The sequence below is a fragment of the Cladosporium halotolerans genome (genome assembly GCF_011745625.1).
Source record: "Cladosporium halotolerans strain TM138-S3 chromosome Unknown Sca2, whole genome shotgun sequence".
NCBI lineage: Eukaryota > Fungi > Ascomycota > Dothideomycetes > Cladosporiales > Cladosporiaceae > Cladosporium > Cladosporium halotolerans.
Genome location: NW_027191453.1, coordinates 1,074,881 through 1,093,845, shown reverse-complemented (window position 1 = coordinate 1,093,845; position 18,965 = coordinate 1,074,881). Strand labels below are relative to the sequence as shown.

At 56.7% G+C, this 18,965-nt stretch overlaps 7 protein-coding genes across 7 annotated transcripts; 3 read left to right on the top strand and 4 right to left on the bottom strand.

The window, feature by feature from the left end:
* The first annotated feature begins 459 nt into the window (after positions 1-459).
* On the top strand, positions 460-2,061 carry WHR41_00902 (mitochondrial 37S ribosomal protein mS45). The gene is made up of 2 exons (XM_069369508.1): positions 460-1,185; positions 1,384-2,061. Exons 1-2 carry the CDS (start codon positions 508-510, stop codon positions 1,927-1,929), a joined length of 1,224 nt encoding a protein of 407 aa, XP_069233631.1. The 5' UTR covers positions 460-507; the 3' UTR covers positions 1,930-2,061.
* Positions 2,062-2,264: 203 nt separating this feature from the next.
* On the top strand, positions 2,265-3,617 carry WHR41_00901 (uncharacterized protein). The gene is made up of 2 exons (XM_069369507.1): positions 2,265-2,873; positions 2,942-3,617. Exons 1-2 carry the CDS (start codon positions 2,417-2,419, stop codon positions 3,448-3,450), a joined length of 966 nt encoding a protein of 321 aa, XP_069233632.1. The 5' UTR covers positions 2,265-2,416; the 3' UTR covers positions 3,451-3,617.
* A 619-nt stretch (positions 3,618-4,236) lies between these two features.
* Positions 4,237-5,721, top strand: WHR41_00900 (uncharacterized protein; the record flags this gene model as incomplete). Its single annotated transcript, XM_069369506.1, has 1 exon — positions 4,237-5,721. The coding sequence occupies one exon, from the start codon at positions 4,237-4,239 to the stop codon at positions 5,719-5,721; it is 1,485 nt and encodes a 494-aa protein (XP_069233633.1).
* A 241-nt stretch (positions 5,722-5,962) lies between these two features.
* On the bottom strand, positions 5,963-6,295 carry WHR41_00899 (uncharacterized protein; the record flags this gene model as incomplete). The annotated part of the gene is made up of 1 exon (XM_069369505.1): positions 5,963-6,295. The coding sequence occupies one exon, from the start codon at positions 6,293-6,295 to the stop codon at positions 5,963-5,965; it is 333 nt and encodes a 110-aa protein (XP_069233568.1).
* A 679-nt stretch (positions 6,296-6,974) lies between these two features.
* On the bottom strand, positions 6,975-8,681 carry WHR41_00898 (uncharacterized protein; the record flags this gene model as incomplete). The annotated part of the gene is made up of 1 exon (XM_069369504.1): positions 6,975-8,681. The coding sequence occupies one exon, from the start codon at positions 8,679-8,681 to the stop codon at positions 6,975-6,977; it is 1,707 nt and encodes a 568-aa protein (XP_069233569.1).
* Positions 8,682-9,593: 912 nt separating this feature from the next.
* Positions 9,594-11,811, bottom strand: WHR41_00897 (uncharacterized protein). The gene is made up of 4 exons (XM_069369503.1): positions 10,953-11,811; positions 10,605-10,883; positions 10,040-10,552; positions 9,594-9,983 (listed from the first exon to the last, which is right to left on the bottom strand). Exons 1-4 carry the CDS (start codon positions 11,100-11,102, stop codon positions 9,969-9,971), a joined length of 957 nt encoding a protein of 318 aa, XP_069233566.1. The 5' UTR covers positions 11,103-11,811; the 3' UTR covers positions 9,594-9,968.
* A 1,197-nt stretch (positions 11,812-13,008) lies between these two features.
* WHR41_00896 (uncharacterized protein) lies at positions 13,009-14,681 on the bottom strand (the record flags this gene model as incomplete). The annotated part of the gene is made up of 3 exons (XM_069369502.1): positions 13,009-13,287; positions 13,352-13,760; positions 13,816-14,681. 3 exons carry the CDS (start codon positions 14,679-14,681, stop codon positions 13,009-13,011), a joined length of 1,554 nt encoding a protein of 517 aa, XP_069233567.1.
* Between the last annotated feature and the right edge of the window lie 4,284 nt (positions 14,682-18,965).

Genomic DNA, 18,965 nt, shown 5'->3' with positions numbered 1-18,965 from the left:
GAATTTCGATTTCGTGGATGCCAGTCATGATATTAGGTGCGATCAGTACACCTCGAACAGAAAGCCAATGCGGAGGCTACCTCTATGAAATGATGCTTTTCTTCACGTTTAGAATATGCGTGGCCATGAGCCAGGTTTGCCTGATGTCGCAACTAAGTAGAAATCCTGCAACGGTGCGCTATTTAAGGATGCGTCAACGTTCTGTCAACGATTTGCTCGAGAAAGATTGCGACATTCTCACACACGTAGATGAGACCAGCACGTGCAGATTCTCCGACCTCTAATGTGTTAAAGACTGCAATGCACCTCGCGCTCTATCACGCTGTGGTCCTGGGAAGCAAGGTTGTAAGAGGGATCGCCCAAGACGTGAGGTTCGGAGGTGAAGTCGCCGCGGGAATGCCGCCGCAGCTTCCGCCGGGTGGAGCCTTCCTAATTTTGACCTTGCTGTCCTCCTGCTCCCATCTCCCTCATCATCCACACCCTTTTCTTTTTGTCATCACAAACACAATGCCTCCGCGTTTACAGCCTCAGAGGCTGCCGCAGCCGTCGGCATGCCAATGTCTCCGCTCAAGACCACAGGCTGTCGCCGAGCCTCATGTCTTTTCGCGCTCTTTCCACAAATCCCCTGCTGCTCTTGAGCGCAACAAGGAGGCAGGTAAAGCCCCCGTACGGCGTAAAACCCTTCTACGACGCGATATGGATGCATGGCTGGCTGGTCCCGGTTTCCGATTCCGACGTTCCTCCCCTGGCTCTACGAACTACTTGTCCGCGTATGATAAGGAGGGAAACATGAGACGCTGGCCTGAACGTGAAGAGGCAACCCAGCGAGCTCGAGAGACTGAAGATGCTCGGGAGGCAGAAGTTGTTAAACAAGAAGAAGCAGAGGGTGTCGACGAAGCAGAGAGGGCTTCCAGGGCGGCAGTTCGTGCTGAAGCTCGCGCCAAGCGAATCGCAGAGGCCAGAATACCGCCTAAAGAGAGATTGTCTGACCTCTACCCATTCCCGCTGAATCAAGCGTTCAAGAGTGAAGCAGTGCTCTCGGAAGAACTGAGAGAAGAGCTTTACCGGCAGGTCGTCGTGAGGAAGATGGATCTACAGGGTGTCAGTGCGGCGTATGGTGTAGACATGCGCCGAGTGGCTGCCGTCATCCGGTTGAAGACTATCGAGAAGCAGTGGATCGAAGAAGTGAGTTCAACCCTTTCATTTTCTCTAACACTTCCCCAGCTGTCATTGTGATGATTTAAATTTAAAAATCGATTAGTCTTTAAGACACCTACATGGTTACAAAACAAATGCATGCGAGCCTCTCTGATCCTACAGCGCAACCTCAACTCTACTATTTAGCAGTCTTCTTCCAGACCAATTTGCTAACATATCGTCTAGGGCAAACAATTGGCTGCACCTTACAACGAGGCTGTCTTGGCCATGCTTCCCACAACACCTTTGAGGCAAGATGGCTCAAACATGGTAGCCCACGAGAGCATCAATGACCTTCCAGTGCATCCCGCCACTCGTCAACAGCTGTTCTACCCCACATCCGAGTCTCGGAACTTCACTCGTGAAGATGCCGCAAAGGCTTTCTCGCCCAGTCTTCTGCCTGCCGACAAGCGTATTCCTCACCCTCAACTCGTGCAGCTGGAGCGCTGGAACGCAGAGGATGTCTCCCGCACCGAGCGTCTCAACCGCTTTGCCGAGATAGAAGAGAAGGAGCACGCTGCGGCTGTGGAGAAGGAGAGGAAACAAAAAGAGTGGAAGGCACGTACGCAGAGGACAGTACAAGGGAGACGCTGGGACTTTAAGTTCCAGGACATCAGTGCTGAGAACGTCGGCAAGGACGGCAGGAGCAGCAAGGGAGTTGGCCACCGTTACGGCATGCCGCACACAGAGCGGAAGAGAGGCGAAGTCAAGATACCCACCAGCGTGGAGTGAACGTTCTTCTATTAATGGGCTCGGTTGCAATTGCGGCGCATGGGCTGCGAATGATACCACTGTTGCGATGTATGAATACCTAGCATTACTGTACTAGTACAAAATTGTACGATTACGCATACCGCATGAACAGCTTTGACCTCAGTATAAGTCTGTCAGTCCCTACTTGAAGCTATCTGCGCCTTGTGCCCTCGATTTTACTAGCGGCTGGTGAAAGTGCTTGCTCTCAAAAGCTCATACAGCTCGGGGCCCAACAATTTGGCTTTCTGCAGCCCCGCTGCACCCCACACAAAACATATGCAATTGAGCGCCGCCGACAGCGCACTTGACTGTCTCATCTGACTACCGGCCGTCTGATCACAAGCCCGAGTCCTGCTCGAGAACCTGCCTATCCGACGGGAGTCGACCGCTGTCCTTACCTCGCGAGCGCAAGCCCTGCTATGCCCGCTTACCGCGCCTGAACGCACACCGAGTTCCAATCACAAGCATGGCCTTCACCACCGTCCTGGCCTGGGTTGTCGGCAGCCCCATCGCCGTCCTCGTCACTACCCAGGTGCTCTACGTCGTCGCGAATGTCACCAACAGCCAGAAGATCGACTACTACGCCCGCTGCGTCGCCTCCTTCACCGCCCTTCTCGTCTGCGCAACATACGGTACGATCGCCTCGGCATGCTTGAACGTCGTCGGCTACGGAGGTCTGGGGCAATGGACTACGGCAAGAAGCTTCAAGTGGACAATGCTGGTATACACCGGTGTGTGGTTTGAAATTGAGGACCCGGATGGCCTCCTGCAGGGTGAGACTTGGGACAAATTGAGGCCTGCTGTCCTGGTCGGCAACCACCAGACTGAGCTAGATGTGCTATTACTGGGTCACCTTTTTCCCAAGTACTGCAGTGTCACTGCGAAGAAGAGCTTGATGTATCTGCCTTTCCTGGGCTGGTTCAGTAAGTAATATCCGAAAACTACACGCCAATATATGTGCAAACAGATGCTAACAAACTTCGCTCAACAGTGGCCCTGAGCAAAACTGTATTCATCGAACGCAAGTCCCGCTCGCAAGCTGTGGCCGCCTTCGACAACGCCGCAGAGCAGATGCACAAGAACAGGCAGTCTGTCTACATCTTCCCTGAAGGCACTCGCAGCTACTACGACTACCCGGACCTTCTTCCCTTCAAGAAGGGTGCCTTTCACCTTGCTGTCCAAGCACAGGTGCCCATCATCCCCATCGCTGTCGCAAACTACAGCAACGTGCTTGACGTCAGGAGGAAACTCTTCCGTCCCGGCACGATCCCCGTGAAGGTCTTGCAGCCGATTGTGACAAAGGGCAAGACTAAGGAGGACGTTGATTCGCTGGTCGAGCAGACGAGGAACGTCATGTTGGCTGAGCTGAAGAACATCACTGTCAAGGCAAGAGATCAGGGTGTGGCGCTGAAGGAGGGTGAGAGGGTCAATGGCGCGGCGAAGAGCTCCGGTATCGAGGTTGACGTCGCGGGTGGCAACGAGCTCAACCCGAGGAGATAGTGTTGAGGATGTGGGCTGATGTGCGTCGGAGAAGGGAAAGGGGTTTCGCTTAAGTGAGTATATGTGTTAGCGTTCGCGAAGACGATAGAGGGACAGCAAGATACCCAGCAGGCAGGATATTCTGCGTAAATATTATAAGTAACGTATCACATACACATCCTACCTTCTTCACAAGTGTGCCTTTGCTCAGGTCGATCGGCTTCACAGCCTATGTTGTGTAGGGTACGCTGAGGGCGAAACGGGTGCTGTTGCGGAGCATTGTGTTCGATGTTGGTAGGGTTAGGGTTAGGGTTATGTCGAATCCGTCTTATGCTCACGCTACATTTCATCATGCCACTCGAAGATGTTCAGTGCGCCTGAAAACATCATGTCATCATTCCATTGCGGATCATAATATGTCTTACGTGGGTATTGGCGTATGTTAGTCTTGTCATTAGATTGCTTGCTAAAATGTTATTGATGGAATTTGACCGCTTGTGAGGATGCTCGCGATGGTCGAGGTAAAATGGGAGGCAAGTCTATAAGAGTCGCAAGGAGATATTGCTCAGATTGGCGAAGGTGAAACCTCACCGATGCTGTGAGCCTCACCGTCGACAACTGAACAACACAAATAACGTCGTGACGATAGGAGGCGTGAGAATCTAACGGTGAAGCCTGAGTGACGCCAGAAACCGAGGCCTTGGACCCTGGATTTGAAGCCCACGTCGAAAGTCTTGAAGACTGAGGTGCGACCGAGGGCTTCCTGCTCACGCCAGATCATACTTCCCAGAGATCATCTCATTGAAGATGGCAAAATCAAAGAACAAGCGCAAACAGCCTGACGCGTCAATCTCAGCCGCACCCAAGCGCCAGAAGGCTGGGCAGGAACCCATCACTCCCCCACCGGACAACCAGGCCAAAACTATTGCCAGTGTTGGCCTCTGCGATGAAGACATCGAGCTCGCAATCGACACCCTGAACACCCTCGCCGCAAACCCAGCAGTGATCAAGACGAAGGCCTGCAAGGATCTGCGCACTACCGTCTATGAGTTTTCGAAAGCATGCACAACCGGTCTCAATGCGACATCGGACGACACCAACCTCACAGCAAAGATTAGCGGGGCTCTGGCGGATGGGAAATATACGGAAGCAAGGATCCTGCTGGCTGAGATGAGCATAAGGAGGCAGAAGCCAAAACTAGGTGCGCTTTGTCGTTGGGTTCGCGACCTAGATGTTGTCAGTGGCTTGGCCGAACAACTGGATGAAGATGGAAGAGCGAGAACTGAGAGAGAAGAAGATGCTCTGTTAGTACTGGATGCTGTACTTCGTCTGACAGGGCCAACGGATCACGCGGTGGTCGAGACGGCGAAGCCAGCTTCAATGTCAAAGGCACTCCCCATCATTCCCCGCCAGGCGTGGAATCTTAGAGACGAGGCCCCTCGAAGGAAAGTCTACAACAGTGTGCTGGATCGGACGATCTTCTCATCTACTCCACAAAACATGGCAAACACATTCCGCGTCCTTGAGACGACACCTGGAGCGCAACGAAAGCCCCCAAATCTTCACCCTGCGGTGTTGTACACCTCACAGGATGACGCGATTCCTCTATCCACATCACAGCCACCAAAGACGACACATCATCAGCACCCAACAGTACCAAATCTCCATCTTCTAAAAGATGTACTCACCCCGGCCGAATGCGAGGGCATAATTGCTGCCGGCGAAACAGTGGGCTTCAAGCCTGACGCTCCCATCACGGAAGAAGGCGAAGAATCGAGCATCCTTGCCCACAATTTCTATTGGATAGTCGACGAGGCTTTCAATGCAAAGCTCTGGTCTCGCGTGGCTCCGTTCGTGCCAACAGAAGTTGCAGGCAAGAAGGTACGAGGCCTCAACAGAAGATTCAGAGTCTACCGCTACGTCCCTGGCGCTGAGTACCGTGCTCATATTGACGGCGCATGGCCGCCATCTGGAATTTCTGCGGAAGACAAGTATATCTACGACGCCTCGCCATCTACAGGCAAGCAGTCGTCTCTCTTCACTTTCCTTGTTTACTTGAACGACGAGTTCGAGGCCGGTGAAACTTCGTTTTTCCTTCCGAGTTTCAGAGAAGGTAGCATGAACGCGTACTCTGTGAAACCAGTGCAGGGAAGCGTGGCGATGTTCCCTCATGGCGAGACCGAAGGCAGCTTGCTGCACGAGGGAACTGGTGTCAAGCGGGAAGGCACACCAAGTGCGAAGTACGTGATCAGGACAGACGTACTATATGACGTCGAGCCTGGGGCGGAGTAACAATAAAACAAGCCGACCAATTAATGACCACAGATTGTATCTGAGTATGTGAGACCAACTTTCACTTCTTTCGCGCTTCTTTTCCGGCCTACGGTGGGCCTGAATGTTTGGCAAGGCTGAGATTCTTGTGTGCAGGCTGTCAGGGAGGCCAGGCAGGTGTCGGAGAAGGTGTCGGAGCAGGAGGTTGAGTAGTCGCGCGGGCCGGTGATGTTGGGTAGGGTTTGGGCTTGGTACTGCAGCGTCAGGGCGCAGGCGGGCGGCTGGTCTGCGACGGCCAGGGCGGGCGGGACGCCGGCGTAGAGGTGCTGGATGGAGTACTGGTAGCCGGCGGCGGCGCCGCCTTCGTAGGCGTTGTCGACGCGTTGTTTGTGGCGAAGACGTCGGGCGCGATGCCGACGCCGGTGGAGGCGAGGCCAGCGCGTTCGCACACGGTGCCGCTGCTTAGGTCGATGTTGGGGATGGCGTTGCAGGGGAGGATGTCGACTGCGCGGTTGGTGTTATTTGGGCTTTGCTGGGCCTGGACGAGGACTGCGGCCAGAGCTGCGAATGTCGTAAGAGATTGAGGGCGAAGCATGATGAGATTTAAGTACCAATGTGCGAATGGAGGGCGTTCAGAGCGTTCGACTCAACTGAAAGACAGAGTATCCACCACTCCCCATCACCCGAACAAGGTCCCCCCCAATCCCTTATCCCATCACTCGCAACCGCATCAACCTTTCTTGGACGCCGTCATCCGCCTCTTCGAACAGAGGGGTCACAGCAACACGGTATAGGCTGTCGTCGCTGATCGCCTGGTTGATGCCCGCGCAACGTCCAGAGAGCGCCTCGTGCGCCGCGCCAATGCAGCTATAGTGTTGACGGAGCTGGAGCAGGCGGACGGTGATAGGCTGGTCAAAGTAGGAGCTGAACTTCACGACTTGGCGGCGAGGTTTGGGTTTGTTGTCTTGGCCTGATCGCTCGGAAGTCAGTTTGAGTTGGTGCTTGGCGGTTTGTGCGGCTGCGATGGTGAGTGTATGGATGGAAGACTGTGGTTGATTGTTATTTGGAGTACTTGGATAGCATGGCTGGACAATGAAGTTGAGCTGAGCTTGCAAAGGAGTTGGACAGACGAGAGTACGGCGCGAAGGACAAATCCGATCAATAGTATGAGAGGAAGCAAACGAAAGCGATGATATCTGATGAAGGACAAAACGTTCATTCATGATGCATTACATATACTACTATATCAAAACACCCCCGAAGTCAAGCATAGTCTACTGGTGCGTACCAGCGCGAGGAGCGCCGTTGTTCATCGACTCGCCGCTAGCAACCTCAGGGTCCATGCCGTTGGCGCTCTTGTTCTTGCCATCGTCCGCCATGCCGTTGTGCGTGCCGTTGAAGCGCAGGCCCGCGATGCCAGGGTAACCCTTGACACCGGTGGCCTTCTCAAGGCGCGAAGCCAGGTCCTCCGACACCTCGCGGAAGATGCCGATCTCGCGCTTGAGGATCTCCTCGCTGCGGCAGTTGCTCATGTGGCCGGAGATGTTGGAGATGAAGCGCTCGCGGGCGCCCTCGTCCCAGACGCGCTCCCACAGGGCGCGCGGGGCGTTGAAGTCCTCCGGGCGGATCTCGCTCAGGAAGGAGACGGCGTTGCCGATGAAGTTGCCGTGAACCTTGCTCAGGTCGACGCTGCGGTTGCGGAAGCTGATGGGCTCGATGGAGGAGAGGTAGGCCGGGCGCGAGCCCTGGTTGTGGAAGGCCATGTTGCCGTCGCGCTGGAAGTTGGCGACACGGTAGGGCGTGCGCGTGGCGTTGGTCGGGAGCTGCTGGTAGTTGACGCCGATGCGGTGGCGGTGGGTGTCGGGGTAGGAGAAGAGGCGGGACTGCAGGACGGGATCGGCAGAGGGCTCGATGCCAGGCGGCATGTGCGAGGGGTTGAAGGCGATCTGCTCAATTTCGGCGAAGTAGTTCTGAACGTTCTCGTTGAGGTAGAACTCGCCGACCTTGCGGAGCGGGAACTGCTTCTGCGGCCAGACGTGGGTCAGGTCGAAGACGTTGATGCGCTGCTTCTCCCAGAGCTCCTCGGCCTCCTTGGGAGTCATGGTCTGGAAGCAGACGTCCCACCCGGGGTAGTCGCCAGCCTCGATGGCGTCGTAAAGGTCCTTCTGCGAGTAGTCGGGGCTGTAGTTGGCGGAATCCTCCTGGGTCACGAAGGAGGTGCCCTGCTTGCTCTTCATGTGCATCTGGGCGTAGACCCACTCGCCCTGCTTGTTGACGAGCTTGAGGGTGTGGCCGGCGTAACCGTGCATCTTGCGCCAGCTGTCGGGAATACCACGGTCACCCATGAGGATCATGACCTGGTGGACAGACTCGGGGTTCTGAGACAGGTAGTCCCAGAACATGGTCGAGTCGTCACCGTGGGTCAGGTGGGTAGCGGGGTGACGCTTCTGAGTGTGGATGAAGTGAGGGAACTTCGCAGGGTCGCGAAGGAAAAAGACCGGTGTGTTGTTGGCGACCATGTCCCAGTTGCCCTCGTCAGTGCGGAACTTGACGGAGAAGCCACGAGGGTCACGGGCAAGGTCAGGCGTACCGCTCTCACCGCCGACAGTAGAGAAACGGATGGTGATCGGGCACTGCTTGTCCTTCTGGGAGATGTCTGCCAGGCAGAGGTCGTCCATTGGGTCAGTGGTCTTGTAGTAGCCGTGGGCTCCGCCACCCTTTGCGTGAACGACACGCTCGGGAATACGCTCGCGGTCGAAGTGAGAAAGCAGATCGATCAGGTGGAAGTCCTGAAGGAGAAGGGGGCCGTTCTCGCCAACACGCTGAGTCTCGTAGGGATGCGGCATGGGAACGCCATTGCTTGTGGTGTACAGGGTGTCCTGCGAAGAGGCGTTCCTGTCATCGTTGTAGTCGCGGTGGATGTCACCATTGTGACGGCCATCAGGCGCGTGGTGGGTAGGCTCAATTGCTCCGGGTGCCATGTTGGATGATTAAGAAGGATGTGATTGTGAAAGAGTATACAATCGCGCGCAACAATGGTTGAAGGAACAGCAATATAAGTGTAAAAGGTGGACGCCACCGCGATGTAAACGAAGCTTATTTCATCATAGACGCTCGCAGGGCACTTATGACGCTGCCCGCTGACTGATCCGTGCTTCCGCGCCTTCTCATTGGCTCTCGGCAAGATAGCGGTCGAGAAGGCCCAATCGCTGATGCGGTGAAGTCATGACGGCCATGCGCATTGGCGTTTCCAGCAGCGAGCGCAGGGGTTTCAGACGTCGCCGGATCCTGACGTGTAGCTGGTGCTGTGGCTCTCTCGGCAGCTGGAGTGGCGCGCTCGTCGCACTCTTCCTTGCGCCCGCTGTGCTGCTGCGCAAGACGGAAGGGCCCTCGAATTCCCCTTCCCGTTTGGGAAAAGACCAGCGAGACCCATACCACGCTTCATTCCCACCGCAACCGCAGCCTCGCCGCTCCACCTCGCTCGCGTGCACGTACTGGCGTTGCCAGACAAAGAACAGCACGGTCGTGCTGCGGAGAGGACGGCAACGACGCTTGCAGATTCTGTGGTGTTCTCTCTTCGGAGCGGCGCTCTTGCCTTAGCGTTGTCTGCCACCAGTTACCGGTGGGCGAAACATTGTAGCCTCCGCTGCGCAACCGTCAGACTCAGGGATATTGCTGGCAGTGCCGAAGCTTGGGCGTATCGCGTCTCCATGACGTACGGAGCGAGTTCCGGGCAGAGTAAGCTAGCTTCCAGATCCCGAATCTCATCAGCTGTCGTCAGCTTGGTATCAAGAGTGAACTCTACGGACACTGCCATGCTCACCGGACACGCACATTTCCCGAGCGCCCAAGATCCGGAAATCACATCACACGTAGAGAACAGGAAGGACCAATTGAGCAGAATCGAAGACTTTGTTTCCCCTGGTATCGTAATCGCGCGTTCCAAAAGAGAAAGAAGCCCAACATGAAAGAAGACAGCATTGCCCGAGCGGGATCTATCTGCCGGCCAAAAAGACACCAATCTCGGGCAGAAGAGACCCGGTAATCGAACATCAACAGCAGAAGGCAAGAACAGGAGAAAGAGGTTTTGGGAAGGAAAAAGAAAGTTCCAATTCGCACACGCCTCATGGGCGTTCCGTGGACACCGGGCAGGGTAAAAAACAAACAAAAACAGGTCGTACAGTTGGGCCGAAGACGGCAGTCGAGCGCCGCGCATTCTCTCTGTAGCACGTTTCCTCCGTCGATCGCGGCCGCCCTTTTGTGCTGGACTATATGAGGACAACCTGGAAGTGACTGTTAGTGAAAGTCGAGCAGAAGGCGATGTGGGATCGCAACGTACGTAATTACTGGGGATGATGCCCTTGTCGCCGTTCTCCTTCTTCGCTTGCCACCACCTGCCGCTGACATCTGACACCTCGAGGATTTCATGCTTGGAGAAAGACACCTCGTTGCTGTCTTCGGGGTTCGCTTCGTAGCTGTAGATCGCCTTCGCGCGGTACGGGTAGTCGAACTCGGTCTGCTGGTGGCTTTCCGCGACTCCTGTGCCGGGCGCTGAGACGCCGGGTGTGGAAGCTGGTTGAGGGAATGCTGATGCCGAGGCTCTCTGTTGCTGGCCTACTGCGCCTCCTGCGAAGCCTGTCACGGGTGACGAGGTCTCGAAGCCCGCGAGCTGGTTGGCGTTGTACATTTGCGGCTGGTGGCTGCTGGAGCGGATGGTGTCTGGTCGGTGAGAGTGCTGGGTCATGTAGCGGCTGCTTCGCGAGGGCGCGCCATCTTTGTGCAAGGCGAAGGAGTCGAGTGTGCGGCGGTGCGATGCTGTCGGCTGCGAACCGTAGTAGAAGATCCATACGATCTAGAGAATTATTAGCTGGTGCTAACATGAAGGGAGTGACGTCGCCACTCACAGACACCATGGACAGCAGGATGAAACCCGCCGCCGCCGCTTCTTTCGCAGCATCAGAATAGTAGATCAGCGAGTTCACAGACGAAGTAGTGAAGACCAAGCCAGCGGATAAAAGCCCAACAAGCGCCACGTGATATGTGTGGACCGAGTCCGTTGCGACGGTGACGAAGACCGCAACAATGCACATCAACATGAAAGCCAGCGTCCACCATGAGTAGTTGGGGTAGTCGCCTTGCACGTCAGCAATGATGGAGCTCACGAACGCGATAAGCCATCCGGACTATGATGTCAAATGTTAGCAAGCGCGTCTGGACAAAGTGGGAACAGCATGTTTCGCAGGGTGTCTTACAATGCCAATTCCCAGCGTGGCCAGCGGGAAGGGATCGCCGAAGATGTTGCCCATGCTGAACTTCTTACTGCGCCCACCGCCGTATCCTCTGTTGTCGTAGTGATCCATCTTCTCCTGTAGGTATGGGCCAAGGCTGGCGTTGCTGGGCATCAAGCGGTCGTGAGGGCGGAAGCTGGATTTGTCCTGCTAGTACGTCGTGTCGTGGTTGTTTGATTGTCTTAGGAGGTGTGATGGTCGGGCGCAAAAGTGTGGTTGGAACGGTGGTCAATGAAGGTACGCGTCAAGCGAGTGTGGTGGTGTTGGTGAAGGCGGGTCGGCCGAATCAGGTGTCCAGCCTGAGAAATGTAATGTGTAAGGTAGAGAGAAGTTCAAGGAGTGTCGTAGCGTAGGCAATGAAAGAATGTCCTGTCGGCGGATCGGTGTGAGCGTCCACGAGAAGGTAGTGCAGCGCCGGGCTGTGGTGGATGTGTTGGTAGGGTTACGGGGCGGAGGGAAAGAGAGTGGTGTCGGCGGGCGCGCGAAGAGCAGCAGTAGGGGGCGTGGGCGCTGGGTCGCGAGGCGGTGGCTGGCAGGAGAGGGCACGCGTGTTATATGTCGACGGCGATATGGGCGGAGCGCCGTTTCTGCGTGTCTCGTCTGGACCGCAGCGCTGAAGGGAGAGAGAGCGTAAGCGCGCTCAGGGAGATCTCTCAGCCCACCTCCAAGAGGCGGGCCGTGCCGACGGGGATGTGAAACGCGGGCGGAGAGCAATCTCCCAACAGGTCAAGGATGCGCAGCGTCTCGCAGAGTCTGGCCAGCGGCGTCGCCCTTCGCTCTGCCCGTGCGATTGCTGCTCTCTGCGCGCCGCAGCGCGTGCACACAAAGCACTGCCAACCCACGGGCAGGCGATCACGGCGGCGATGCTCGTCGCAAACGGCGCCGGCGCGCGCGGCTCAACGGCGCTCTCTCTGGGGAAGCTTGGCGCCGCCGTTCCAGTCGCTTGGAGTCTTGCAAGCAGCGCATCTGTCTCTGCCGTGCATCTCAGGAGTTCGGCCTCGCATCCGGGCGCCCTGAGGCTGCACCACGGCACCCGCGCGCACCCTCCGCGCAGGCTCTGCGATATAGCCTCTGTTAAGGCGCGTCATCTCCCGATCCTGCCCACACGCACCAGACTCCACGCACCCGCAGCCACCGCCGCGCACACCCCTGGAGCGCAGTACCCTTGAAGAGATCCGGCCGAACCTTCGAGGCCTTGCGGCGGCTGCCGGGGCTGCCGCGCGCTATTTTGCGGCAAGAACACGCGTTCGCGACTCGTGGTTCGCGCCGCCTTCGTGATCTGCTCGTGCCGCTGTCACGTCGACGACTCGTTCGACTGAAAGGCGTTTCAGAAGATCGTCCAAGCCGCCTTCACCTCTATTTTTGCTGGAGCGCCATGGGCCAATGCGACTCTCACCACTGCCGGCTGCTGCAGCCGGCGGAGTCCGCTGTGCCAGTAACATTATGAAGTACTTCGATCAAGGAGCCGATCAGTCCGGCCACCGAAGATGTACTTTCCTTGAATGCTCTCCAGGCGCTCTTCCGGCCCTGTTCTGTGTCCAGTCCTCAGACCATAGTGCTACAATTACGCGGAACTACGTCCATGACCGACTTGACCTCCTGTTGTCCACTGCTGAAAGCCATAAAGCAACGAATACAGGACTGATGCAGCACCGCCAAATGCTCAACACCTGTAGCACTCCAGGAGTGTGCGATGCGCGAAGCCTCCTGGCGGAACCATCTCCGGGTCTGATCAACGGGTACAGCACCGAAGTTGAAAAAGCACCACACGGAAAAAGCGTGCAAACGTGAAAAGGTAACCGATCATTTCATCTCAGTATGCGTGGCAGTCATTCTCGACCGCTCATCTGCCAACTATCGTAAAAGGCGTATCATCAAGCCCTCGCAAGAGAGCAGCAGCGAAATTCATCGCATCGCCGAAAGAAAAAGCACAGCAAAAACTCCGATGCAATGCAGTCCGACGCAAACGCACCATGTATCCCAAACAAGCAAATCTCGTATCCATAATCCTTTTTCCTTTTTAGACCTTGTACTCGACCTCGTCGTCGTCGTCGTCGTCCTTGCCGATCTTCTCGCGCAGGTGCTGCGTGACCAGGCCGCCCTCGGCCGGCTTGCGCTTGGACTCGCGCACGATGGACATGATGGACGGCGACTCGGCGAAGAGCATCTCGAGCTCCTCGAGCGAGCGGCCCATCGTCTCCGGGTAGAAGAAGTAGACGAGCGGCACGATCGTGGCGGAGATGACGGCGTAGACGATGAAGTACCGGTAGCCGATCGTGTTGACGGCGACGGGGGTGATCTGGTGGGTGGGAAGTTAGTGGGTGGTTCGCGTGGGCAGGATGGAATGGGCTGAAGGGGCTTACCATGACGACGACGAAGTTCCACAGCCAGTGGTTGGCGGTGGAAATGGAAGCCATGGGCACACGCAGGCGCATGGGCGCGACTTCGGTGCAGTAGAGGAAGTTGCAGCCGAGGAAGCCGATGGGGACGAAGAAGTTGAAGGCGAAGATGAAGAAGGCGGCCGCGCCCATCGCGCCGGTGTTGGTGTCGGGGAAGCTGGTGCAGATGGCGAGCGACATCATGCAGCTGGCCATGCCGAAGCCGGAGATGATGAACAAGATGCGGCGGCCGAAGCGGTCGATGGTGAAGAAGGCAACGAAGCAGGACAGGAACTTCCATGTCAGGCAGGCACCGGTCAGAACACGAGAGAGCTCAGGGGACATGCCCAAGCTGTCCTGGAAGAGAATGGTGGCGTAGACACTGATGAGGTTGCTGGAGACGAGTCAGTATGATTTCCCCAAAGAAACGAGGTGACTGTTGAACGTACCTTCCGCACATCTGCTGAAGTAATTGGAGCAGGATGCAGAGCATGAAGCGGTAGAAAAGCTTGTCCTTGCCCATGGTGAAGATGTCCTTCATGCTGGCAGCGGAGTGACCAGTCTCCTCGAGAGCGAGCTCAATGCCGCCAATTTCGGTAGCAACCAGCGGGTCGTCCTGGGCGAGACCGCGGAACCTGGCCAAGTTGGCACGAGCCTGCTCACCACGTCCCTTGCGGCAGAGCCAACGCGGCGACTCAGGAATGAGGAAGACGCAGGACATGAGCATGATCGAGACGAAGATGGGGAAGACCAAGGGGATGCGCCATTGGACCGGGCCAAAGTTGATCTCGAAGAAACCAAGGTTGATCCAGGACTCGAGCAGGTAACCCAAACTGATGAAGCATCCGTCCAAGACGGTGTGGGCACCGCGGTTCTTTGTTCCGGAGCACTCAGACTGCCAGACCGGGACGGTGGCGGAAAGCTGACCAACACCCCATCCAAGGATGAATCGTCCGACGATGAACTGGGCGATGTGGAACGAAGAGCACTGGAGGATCTCGCCGATGAGGGTCAGAATACCAGCGAGGAAGATCATCTTGCGGCGGCCGAGCTTGTCGCCGAACCAGGAGCAGGAGAAGGCTCCGAGAAGCGCGCCAATGGTGAACATAGCGACGACGGTACCCTGGATGGTCTTCTTGTGGCTCTTCTCTGCACCCTCGGTGGTGACGGTGTCCATTTCCGGGAACGTCTCAGCGAAGTTTCTCAGCGAGAGAAGACCGCCGACACCAGACTGGTTGTAACCGAACAGGACGAAGGCAGGCATGACGACCAGCAACAGCTGGGCCACCTGCAGCTTCTTGCCATTGAGGACCATGGCGATGGAAGGCTGATCCGTTGAACGGATCCTCAGCTGCTGATTGTCGTTGTTGTTGCAGTAGTGGTGCTATCCTATTCCAATGAAGGAGCAGATAGTCTTGTTGCGGAGCGTCGTCGTCAAGCGACTCTGACCGCTCTGTACGTCCAATGAGAAGGGATGCGGAAGGTGAGTGACAGGGAGAGGGGACGATGGAGGAGGAAACGACGGGTCTGCTCAGAAATCGAGGGCATGCCAGAGCAGTATATAATGGCTGACCACCTACCTCCCCACAATTACGGAGTGAGGGCATGGGGCGTGGGTTTCGAAATGAGCCCTGACCAGTATGACATTGCCGGATGCTTTGATCGGCATCACAGCACGCCTCTTCACATCCCGCCACGACATGGGAACCAGAGACGCACCGTGATGCGCCCCACAATGCTCATGGGCCCGTGCTTGTGGAGGTAACCTGGGTCAAGGCGGCGCCGTCGCGAGGTAGGTGCGTTGAGGGCCGAAAATTTATGGACGGTCGCCGACCCGTGGAGGCTACGCTACTGACATCGAGGGTTGGCCCTACTCGGGGTCTGCCGTGCGCTTCCAGAAGAGGGCGGGCGGGTGCCCTTCAGCGCCGGGAACGGTCTGATGCCAATGGGTTGTCATGTGCCTGCACTCAAGAGCATGATAGCCTGCAAGGTGCTATGTCGGTGAGACGGTCTCACGCCTACAGTTTCGGTGTCTCGCTCGCTTGCGTTGACCACGGATTGCCGGATACCCGAGTTGAGAGGTAGGCCTGCGCCGCAGAGAGAGAGAAACCTGACGCGCGATATCTGGAGGTGGGCCTGAGTTCGGGCCAAAGACAGCCAACAGTCTGCCAGAAATCGCGGCCTGGCTGAAGCCCGGCAGATCTGCAGTGGAAGTGATGAACACGCACGCGAGAGCCAAGCTCTACCAAGCCTTCCCCCGACACGAGATTTTGGAGCCAAATTGCGCCCAACTGCCAGATGCTCGTCGTAGGGCTGCTGAATCCGACCGCAGCATCCGGACTGGGCTTCACGCGAGCCACAAACATCTCCATTTTGCAACATAGAACAACAGTCAATACGAGGACTTGCGTCCGGCCATGCTGGAAACCGCAGCCGAAGTCAGTCTCGCTGTGTGCGCGGGTGATCGCCCCGGCCGCCCGCGCCGTGAATGTCACCTCATCCTCCTGTCGTTGGCCGCCACCCAAACACCCAAGTCTTGCTAACCGACTCCAGGGTGTCTGGGGTCGTGGCCCAAACGTGAGCTACTGGCGGCGTTGAGCGCGCGAGTGCGCTCGAGGGATCCAATTCAGCGATAGCCCGGTGGAGAGGCGTCATCCGGCCACGCCGACCTTTGTACGGGCAGAAAGCGGATGGCCACAAGCCGGTGTCAGTGGTGCGGCATCCGACGCCTGACTCTTGCTCTCGCTTGGCCTTCCCTGCAGCGTCGACCTGGCGATTATTGCTACGATCAGAGCAGAGACGCTCACGTTTTCAAGGGCTGCGAGCGTGCTCATCCTCAGCCTTGCCCTGGTTCATCTTGAATCAGTGTCCAATGCATCCCGGGTTCATCTGCCGTAAAAAAATCCTATTACCCATGTCCGTACTTCCACGCCACTATCAAGCGCTTTGTCTGAAGCGCGCTATCTATTACTTGCTGTTGACACGATGACAAACATGCTCTCTGCGCGCTCTCAGTTCATCTCCGAAGTCCGAGTGCGCATGCCACTCGAGCCAGGCAGGCTGGTGGAGTCATCGCAGATAGCGCCCGTTGCCGGCCCAGCTTAACGAAACTTGGCTGTTCTGCGCACCGCGGCGGAGGCGTGCTTTCAGGCTGATGCGATGGGCAGACATCGGCGCGAGAGTTTCGGTAGTCCATTTGGGTTTGCACTCCGATGATTTACAACGCGTCGCTGTCGATCGTCAGGTACGGCCACACACCAGAAGAATTTTCCACCGCGTGGTTGGTTCCAAAGCGGTTGCCGCCCTACGCTCAAGCCTCGCGTGCACGTTGATGATTGTGTGCTTCCCAAAGCTTCTCTGCGTCACTTCTCCGAGGATCTCACCGGTGGGTACCGTCGACCATTTCGAGGTAGGGCGGTCAACGAGCAAAGACGTGATGAGAAAAGATGGTGACCCACTCCCTCAACATGCCGCGAGGCATGCAGCGAAGCATGTAGCGAGGTCCGCTGAGAGACTGCTGCGATTCAGCACGCGGCTCCCTCGCCCGGTTACAGCATCACCTGGCTATCCGACGCGAGCGCCCTGGACATCCGGTTCAAACGCCGTGCTCAGTTCCGCGCAGTGGACTAGAAATGCCCGCGATGCAGTAGACGCCGCCTGGAAGCGAGCCGTACTTTTGGTCTCTGCCATTGCTTCATCCTGTTGGATCCTCTTTTGCCATCTTTGTAACAGTCACAGCGTATTTCGCAAACCTCATTTGACAATCTATAAACTGACGTCCTGCGACCCCGGGTTACACGACACATGTGCGGAGGCAAGATCTCGGGGTACAGAGCCATCTTTGCGGAGAGTATCATGGCGTACATTCCCCATGGATCAAATGATTTTAGGTCACTCCGCCCCCGTAACAACCCGTCCTGCTGTTCTCGTCTGTGGAGGGCGCGATGGAAGCAAAACGATCACTGTGATGCCCCTTCGGGGATTTGCGGGTGGACTCTGGCTGACGAAAACGGCAGACTAGCCAATGACAGCCGCCCATTGCTTCCGAACCCTCCGGAGAATGTCGGAATCCCCAGTCTCTTCACTTCGCTCTAACAAGGATCAACGAGGACGATGCTTCGATTCCCTCGTGTCGCCTCTCCACGGGAGCGAACCTTCGACTCCATGGGGTCCGTTTGCTTTGGTTTTCGATGGTTTCGACCCCGGCCTCTCTCCAAGACATGCTAAAGAGTCCGGCGTGTGCTTGGCTTTGTATATCAAGACGGTCGATGACCGAAAGACCTTGCCAGAGACTCTGCTCCACGGAATGTCACTCTTTGGATTTGTGGCCCTCCTGAGATACGCCTACCTTTTGGCCAAGCTCCACCACTTTCATAGGCAACGCTTAGCACTGAACGCTTGATGAGACTTCAGCTCGAGACTCAAAGTCTGTTCTGCATGGGCTGCACATGGTTTGCTCGCGGCACCCCGTGGAGGTTAGCTTTGGAGCCCTATTATCGAGTACAATAGTCCCATGGGGTCCTGACCGGTCTTGGAGTCCCCATTGTATTCGCGGCAGGGCGGTGGGGCTGGCCTACACATCGAGGCCAGACCATCCGTGCTGTTTTCGCCTCCGAGGAAGTCCAGCCACACCCTACACCCTCACGGCCCTCCTGGCGCCCTAGACCGGCTTGCAAGCGACTTGAAGCACCCGTCCGTCGGACGACCAGTAGCGGCGTAAGCGGCTGAAGCAGTACGCCCCCAGATGGTATGAAGCACTACATCTCCATCCAGACACGCCGCCCGCAACAAGCGACCCAAGCAACACACAACGAGTCAAGCATTCTCCAGACGCAGCCACTCCGTCTTGGCCCACGCCATGCGCAAACCCACTGACCTCCCTCTAGCTCGACACGTCGTCCACAGTGGAGTTGCACAAAGCGATATCCGACCCGGCCGACCAACTCGAAGCGAGGCAACGCAGTACCCGAGCTGAAGCACTCGCCACCGAGCAGTGACATCAAAACGGCCAGCCCGGGGTACATCGGCTCCACCAACGCGGGATGCTCCATGCCGCGGCCTCTCCGGAGCCGCACGGAAGGTGGGCTGCGCCTTTGTGCCGCTCTTGCGCAACTTGTCTTGACGATGAGGCGTTGACTATTGAGGAGGCATACAGTAGTGCGGAAGCCTGAGCAAGGCTGCGCCGATTTGCTTTGCGAATGCGAGGCGTGAGTACTTCGAAATGTTGAGCGGCAAGCTTGCCAGATCTGTCCCAAGGGGCGTCCGTGAAGTATGTGGCACCTCGAGGTCCAGCAAGGCGATCGTCGCCTCTCCAGAACAGCTGTTCCGTGATGCTAAGCTGGCGATCGGTGGTAAGGATCATGAAGTGACGACAAGTGTGCGCTAAAGACCTTCCGGATCGCAAACTCACTTGCCCTCTCGCGGTTTGATCTTGAGCGGATGGAGATCGTTGTGGCTCAAAAACACCGTATGAATGAAATGTAGAACGGGCACATTTTCATAATCATTCAATTGGTCTCGGATACTTGAGCAGAGACTGTGTGTGTAACCAAGCCAGACAAAAGCCAAACACCATTCGTATCCGTGTCCCATCCCACCC

Coding starts and splice junctions, on each gene's coding strand:
- WHR41_00897 (XM_069369503.1), bottom strand. CDS start 11,102: ATGCCCAGCAACGCCAGCCTTGGCCCATACCTACAGGAGAAGATGGAT. Junction 10,884..10,952: donor CCACGCTGGGAATTGGCATT/GTAAGACACCCT, acceptor TTGACATCATAG/TCCGGATGGCTTATCGCGTT. Junction 10,553..10,604: donor TCCTGCTGTCCATGGTGTCT/GTGAGTGGCGAC, acceptor ATAATTCTCTAG/ATCGTATGGATCTTCTACTA.
- WHR41_00902 (XM_069369508.1), top strand. CDS start 508: ATGCCTCCGCGTTTACAGCCTCAGAGGCTGCCGCAGCCGTCGGCATGC. Junction 1,186..1,383: donor AGAAGCAGTGGATCGAAGAA/GTGAGTTCAACC, acceptor CATATCGTCTAG/GGCAAACAATTGGCTGCACC.
- WHR41_00901 (XM_069369507.1), top strand. CDS start 2,417: ATGGCCTTCACCACCGTCCTGGCCTGGGTTGTCGGCAGCCCCATCGCC. Junction 2,874..2,941: donor GCCTTTCCTGGGCTGGTTCA/GTAAGTAATATC, acceptor TTCGCTCAACAG/TGGCCCTGAGCAAAACTGTA.